General features: G+C 33.6%; 1 protein-coding gene across 4 annotated transcripts; it reads left to right on the top strand.

Moving 5' to 3' along the window:
- Positions 1-1,616: 1,616 nt before the first annotated feature.
- LOC114264973 (B3 domain-containing protein Os04g0386900) lies at positions 1,617-7,158 on the top strand. Of its 4 annotated transcripts, none has more exons than XM_082916236.1 (4): positions 1,617-1,779; positions 1,959-2,007; positions 6,259-6,433; positions 6,688-7,158. In XM_082916236.1, the coding sequence occupies exons 3-4, from the start codon at positions 6,260-6,262 to the stop codon at positions 6,994-6,996; spliced, it is 483 nt and encodes a 160-aa protein (XP_082772362.1). In that variant the 5' UTR covers positions 1,617-1,779; positions 1,959-2,007; position 6,259; the 3' UTR covers positions 6,997-7,158. The 4 variants fall into 4 exon arrangements, with proteins under 4 accessions (XP_082772362.1, XP_028061507.2, XP_082772363.1 ...); XM_028205706.2 differs by having other exon boundaries at positions 1,628-1,779; positions 1,953-2,007; XM_082916237.1 differs by having other exon boundaries at positions 1,633-1,779; positions 6,227-6,433.
- Positions 7,159-7,448: the final 290 nt, after the last annotated feature.

Genomic DNA, 7,448 nt, shown 5'->3' with positions numbered 1-7,448 from the left:
TAAAATAGATTGATTTGTTCGATACTGTAGTTCCGAAATATGTTGATTTGTTCGACACTGTAATTCTGAATAAAATAGAATATTTTGACACTGATTTTCTGAATTAATAGCAAAAAAAAAAAAACTTATGTACAAAAAAACTAACTTTTTCATTACTGTTTTTGCTATTACTAGGCATATTTTTACTTGGTTTTAAACTTCTATTGGTTTGAGAATATTACTTTGTAAGCAATAGAGGAGTATATAGTGTGTAATAAGTAAAGTGAGAAACGATGGAAGAAGTAATAAATAATGAATAAACTAGGGTTTAGTTCTTTTTTCACTCAAAAGATGTACATTGGGATTTTTTTATTTTTAAAAGATGTGTACAGAGTAGAGGTGGGTGCAGGTCGGTTGCGGCCATGGAACCTCCAATCTGTCATCCGTCTACCAGATTAGCGGATTGAAGAAAATCAATCTGTATCTGTCCGCCAATCCGACAAATGTGGATTGAGCAGATTGTCGGATGGATGCAAATCGGTTTGACGATTTAAAATTTTATAAATTTTTAACATAATTCAACTTGTACACTTCCTCAAAAAAAAAATATTATAGTCAATGACTTAAAAAATAATTCTAATCACTGTATGTCTCATCCAAAAAAAAAAGTTTGAAATTTTAGAATATAGCAATCACTTCATGCCTCATCCACTTATTACAATCTCAGCATACTTCATCTATATAAAGTATTACAATATGTGGTTCTTAAAATATAAAAACAATTCAAACCACAAAAATCGTGAACAAAGCAGTAGTAGAGATTGTATGCATCTGTATTGTTATATTTATATTTGTTTTTGAAAACAAAAACCAACCACCATATATCATCTTTTTTATTTATTATTTTTAGAGTTAGATTTAAAAACCAAAAAATCTAAATAAATAATACATTTATTTTTTTAATTCAAAAAATATATTCAATTTGAAAACTCTTTTTCAATAAAATATTTAAACTTTTTTTCAATTGAAAACATAAAGTCTTATAAATTATTAAGGGTGCTCGCGGTTTGACGGTTTGGTTACGGCTAAAGGAATCTCAAATTCGTCATCCATCCAAAACTAGGCGGATTGAAAAAAATCAATCTGCAACCGTCCATTCGTCATCACGCATCCGTTCATAATGTGGCAGATCGACTCGGTTTGGTCGGTTTTGACAAATCGATATATCCGTTACTCACCCCTAGTTCAGAGAATATTTTAATATAATATTATCGGTATAGATTGATGTTCATTATGATCATTTTAATTTAAGATATAATTGCTATTAAAATAATATTTGATTAAGGGTGTAGGGTGAGTTAATTTGAAGAAAAAAAAAATTTAACGTCAAATTTTCTACCAAACAAATGAGCAAACACTTATGTGAGACATTTGATCATTCGGTTGGTAGAAAGTGAGTGTTTGGGAAGTGAATTTTTTTGTAAGTTTTTTTAGTTATAGGATATTATTAGGGAAATTTTTTTTTATATTTAGAAAAATAATTAAATTTTTTTATAATTAAATGTGATATTTGAGAGAGGAAAAATAAAATAATTATTTTGTAACTAATTCAACTTTTAGTTAAAAAAAATCCTTCCGAAACACCGCCAAAATAACTCTATCGTTACCCTTTCCCAAAATATACAGATAAGTCTCAAAGAACAGACGAAGGGACACGGGGGACAAACCTTCTCTTCAATTTTCCGGCGATTTCTCAGCAACCAAACAAAGCTTTCACTTGCTTTCTTAAAATCGGTTCATGTAAGTCATGGTTATGATCACTTTAGTTTTTCTCAAAAAACTAATTTGTTGTTTTCCTACAATTCAAGACCATTCATTCAATTTCACAGCACTCACATCTCATGACAATTGGCGCTGAGTTCGATTTTCACTCAGAAGATTTTTTTTTTTTCTTTTCTTTTCTTTCTTTCAAGCAACAGCACAAATAAATTCGTGTATCACATCCCAAGTTGAAGCCCTATCAAGAAGGTAATTCAAAACTAATCATCTTGAATAACTGAATTTCTTATTTTGCATTTACTTTTGAATCATACTCTCAAGTCTGATCTACAAAATCTAAGTTGGTCTTTTGGTATTGCTCCTAATTTAAAATCATTAGGTTGTGTTTGGTTCATATTGGGTTTGGTTCATGAGAATGGGGATAACATAGAATAGTCATTTTATTTTAACATGCATTCCCATTCTCATGTTTGGTTCATTAAGAAATAAATACAGTTCATTGAGAAATAATGAAACAATATAAATATTGTGTTTAGCGGAAATTATAAAATAAAAATTAAAAAAAAAATCTAGGTTTGACCTTGTAACAAAATAAATTTTATTTTATCAATTTAAATCCTAAATTTTTTATTTATTTGCAATCTAAATCATCTTCCTATTTCCATTAAGTAAAATTGATGAAAAAATGTATTTTAATCATTCCACTTAATAATTTTACTTAATGAAAATAGGCTGATTGTTTAGATGAAAAACAAATCAAAAGATTACAGTTTATAATGACAAAATTAAAACGGGTTTACAAGGATCAAACTCTGTTTGTTTGTTTGTTTTTTTTTTTTTTGCAAATTTACCTTTATATTTATTTAATTAGTTACTAGAATTTAGTAGTGGTAGAGAGTCATGGGTAGAGTGTGTCAAGTTGTTTTCCTACTTTTTAGAGTTGTGAATTGTGTCAGGTAACCAATGTTTTCAAAACCGGACCGGTGAACGAACCGAAAAAAGGACCGCGTGGACGGTCACCGGTTCAACCGTCGGGTTAAAGCGGTCGAACCATGACGTCATAATTAATATTATATAATTAAAAAATATGACTATAAATTATAAATAAATAAAAATATATATAAATAATCAAATAAAAATAAAAATTGTTGCATAGTATTTATTAATAATATTTAATAAAGTCGTAATTGATAAAAAAAAAAAAATCACTTATTTTAAAGAAATTAAATTTTTTAAACATTCCCTCTAAACAAATTGATTGAATGCTAGATTTAATTTTGGAGGGAAATGAAATTTTCAACCCTCCCTCCAATCAATATGTTTCAAATAATTTGATTGAATCCCGTATAGAATTTTGTAGTTTCTCTTTGAAAAATCTTTTCCTATAAATAGGAATAGACTTTCATAATCTTCTCAAGCTTTCAATGAGACTTTTCCTTATGAGAGGAAACTCTTGAAATAAGAATTTTTAGTTAAAATTTTGAAAAATATATATATATATATATATAAATATATAAAAAAGAAAGAAAGAAAAGAATAAAAAAAATTTAAAAAAAGTTATAAAAATAAAAATAAAAAAATGGGTCGACCCTCCTGACCCAGTCCAGGTCACCGGTTTTGCCGGTTCTACCACCGGGTCACCGGCTTTGTTCCCACTCCGGGTTTAGGGGGTTGACCGGAACGGAACAAGGCCCGATTCCCGGTCCGACCGGCCGGTCCGATCTGGGTTTGAAAACATTGCAGGTAACGAGGCTCGTGTATCTAACCATCGATTGTTAATGAATAAAAGATGTTAAATAACTTTATGCATTAACTCCTATGAAGTTACAGAGATTTGGTTCTCCTCAAAGTGAACCAACAAAAGGTCCACCCTTGAAATGGGTCTTCGCTATTTCTTTTCATGTTTTGTTGTTTGTTCAATTTATTTCAAAAAGTGTTCGTAGCAATAGGAAAGACAGACTAGGTGATAAAAGAAAGGAAAAGATTATGATTTCTCATCTAGGTAAGAAAAGAAGAGAAATGATTATAATTTCTCACTAGTATGTTTGGATGTACTAAAAGTAAAAAGGACATGTTAATTTTTGTTTTCTTTGTTTTGTATTAAGATGGGCAATTTAGGTCTTTATATAAAGCATTTTTGGGTGATTCTAGTGGACAACAAAAAGAGCTCATCACAACAACCCCCCCCCCCCCCCCCTCCTTCCCTTTTTCAAAATTTTAAATTATGAATTAATCCCTATCCAAAATTATCAAAAAAATGCTTAAACCATAAAAATTTAAAACACTAATTTCTCCTTCCACCCGCCTCCTTCTCCACCAGATCACCACCATGCCTCCCCTCCCTATCGATCCCTCTGCCACCACCCCTAGCCACCTCTCCCTTTCTTGCTGCCCCCCTAGCCACCATTTTTTCTTTTTCTTCAAATCCTAGATTTGAAAACCTAAAACCCTCTCTTTCTGAGTCAGGGCTGCTGCCAGGGTAGTGTGTCATGGGGGTGGGGGTTGGTTGTGGGCCTAGGGAGCTATTGGCTGCATTGTGAGGAGGAGGACTGTGGGGGTGGGAGGTTGTGATGGCAGTACTCACAGGGTTGGAGGGTTGCTGGGTGGGTCATGGTCATGCTGTGGGGGGTGGTCACAGGGTGGGGGAGGACTGCTGGGCAGTGGTTGTGGGGACTGATTGAGGGCTGGGGGTGGTGGTCGGACGAGGAGGAGGGCTGAAATGTTTAGGGAAGAGGACATGTACTCACAGGGTTGGAGGGTTGCTGGGTGGGTCATGGTCATGCTGTGGGGGGTGGTCACAGGGTGGGGGAGGACTGCTGGGTAGTGGTTGTGGGGACTGATTGAGGGCTGGGGGTGGTGGTCGGACGAGGAGGAGGGCTGAAATGTTTAGGGAAGAGGACATGTTTGGAATTATGAGGGGTGTAAAGAGAACAAAATGAAAATTTTAAATTTTAGAATAGGGTGTAATTAGAAAGTGTGTAATGAGCTATTTTTGTTGCATAATTAGAATCACCCAACCCAACATTTTTTTGTTTCTCACCAAATCTCACCACTTTTGGTGAGAAACAAAACATGAGTTTTTAGAGACTTTTTTATTTCTTGCAGTTCTCTCTCTTTCATGCAATTTCTCACCTCCTTGATAATCCAAACAAGTGATAAACATATTTCTCTCTATTTGTTTTCTTCTCTCACCAATCACCTCAGTCCAAATGGGCAGTTACAGACAGAGATATACATATATATAGCATTTCATTTGTTAGAGAAGAAAGGATGATTGTTGTTTGTACAGATAATAGCATCTCCAATGGAGATGTCATTTTTTTAGGTGGCATATAAAATGGTAAAAAATGCAATAAGAACAGCTTCAATCATAATGCCAGATATGTGGCATTTGGCATTGCTTCTCCCATGTCATATTTGACATATTAAAAAAGGAGATGGCAGTTTTTTTTTTTAATGTTAATATGTGGGACCCTTATAAAATGGATTTTCCCCCTGATACATTTAAAACTAATATGATAAGTTGTTATATTAAAGTAAAAATATAATATAATAATAAATTTGACATATTGAGTGCAGTGCTTACTTTCAGAGGTGTCAAATTTATCTTTGACATAATTAAATTTGAAAGTTTGGTTGGAGATACCCAACCATTGTCCTTGCCTATTGAAGTGTAATGAAAAGTAAAAGGGTCTATGCAAATTGGATAAGGTGGATTTACATTATAGTTGTGCTCGTGCATGCACACAAACTGACAGAGAGTATCCAAATGTGGAGGGACTTTTCTTTCTTGTGGTCATGAAATTTTCAGCAAATTAAAATTAAGTGGAAGGAACTGTCAATTTAGTTGATTGGTTTGGACTAAATTTGTTCAAATTTTTACTTAATGGGAAAAATATTAAACATATATTGAGTCAATTGTTTGTATTTAATTAACAGTAGGTTGGTTTGTAGTTTTTATTATATATTCTTTCTTGATATTGTTCATTTTTAAAATAGAATTGATCTAATAATAAAGCTTTATTCTTTGGAACATTAGATAAATTCAATCCAATTTATTATAAAAAAGTTAAAATAGAAAAAAGGTCGTAGCGATTGCACAAGCCTCCTACTTTTTTATAGGTCTGGGTTGATATATCTAAATCAAAGTTCAAGTTATTGGATGATCCTATTGAAGAAAATTTATGGCTCCGTTACTGATGGTAATGCTGAGGAAGAATGGGGTTGGGGAGTTTGACCACTGTTGGTGACATAGAATGCACACAGCCCCATTTGGTTATCTACCATATATCTATGTAATGCTGTGTTCAAATTGACTCTCTTTGACTCTTATTATCATTTGGGAATTTCTTCACTACATCGGATGCTAAATTTCTGAGCTTTTTGTATTATGCATTCATGTTATCCGTACATCCTTTCGTACAAAGTAACCTGGGGAATAGTTTTTGTTGGATGGATACTTTGGCAGTTGTTCCTTACAATGAAATTGAAAATCCCCAGGATGGAGAACCCATTGGCACAATCTGTTGAAGATCTCCGGATAGATCTGAAGAACCAATGTATGTTGGATTCCGGAACAGCTGAATCTGAGGTTGATGAATTTTGGCCACTATCAGGGAAACCTTACTTTCATGTGTTTCTTTCTAAATCTCAGCTGAAACCCTTGTACCAACTGGTAATCACTGCCCTTATCAAATCCTATGATTTTAATCCAAAGTTTTTAAAGGCGAATGTGTAAGGTGAGATGTTTTTACCCCTCGTGAGATGAGGCATAAGCCTCAAGGTGTAGAGGTGTAATGTCAGATGAGCACAGTTAATGGCCACTCAATCGCACACTTTATTTTTATGAAGGCTTTACTAGAAATTGGGGTCCCTGATATGTTAAATGAACTTAAATTTAAATTATAGAAGTTTCTTTGATTGTGTCAGCATCTTCCGGTAAAAGCCCATCCAGTGCTTCCTAGTTCTAGAATCCCCGTGGTTCTCACCTATCGTGGCAAGAACTGGGAGATTATTTTGCATGGAGATAGCAGCCGCAAAAGGTTTGACCCCCCCAGTTGGAGAACATTTGCCAGTGACAATGATCTGAAGGTTGGGGATGCATGTTTATTTGAACTCGTGGAATTCAGCAGCTCAAATCACAAGTTTCGAGTTCAAATTCTCAGAGGTGATTTCCCATCAGTGTTGTTGGAAAGGGTAAATGGTGAGACTCCAAACACTCCTATTGTCGTTGATTAAGATCTCGATGCTGATATGAGGATTTGTCTAACTTCTGTGACAAGATTATGGCAAGTAACTTGTAGGTATATGTAATTCGTATATGGATTGTTTGCTGTTTTCCATGTTTATGTATATGGGCTTCAAGTTTTTTGTATGAAGATCATCTTTTTGTGCACAAAATTTGTGACTGGACTTTCTTTCCTATTTTAGGCATGTGTTGGGTACCTTGATCTTGTCAACAAAGCTATCCATTGTGTCTCATACATCCTCACTCATGCACACACTTTATTTATTTAAGAATGGAAGTGTGAATAACAATATGTTCTAACAAACTGTTAGTGAAACTGTAAAGGGGACCAGGTCAAGGGTCATTAGTTTAACCGATAGGTTAATTGTAATCGTATTCTTCTAATTGTAATATTATTGTTTCGTGCTTTGTTATTTGTTTTATTTTTTTAACTATTCATCAG

The sequence above is a fragment of the Camellia sinensis genome, chromosome 2 (genome assembly GCF_055761805.1).
Source record: "Camellia sinensis isolate YWXY chromosome 2, ASM5576180v1, whole genome shotgun sequence".
Classification (NCBI taxonomy): Eukaryota; Viridiplantae; Streptophyta; class Magnoliopsida; order Ericales; family Theaceae; genus Camellia; species Camellia sinensis.
This window is presented reverse-complemented; position numbering and strand designations above follow the sequence as displayed.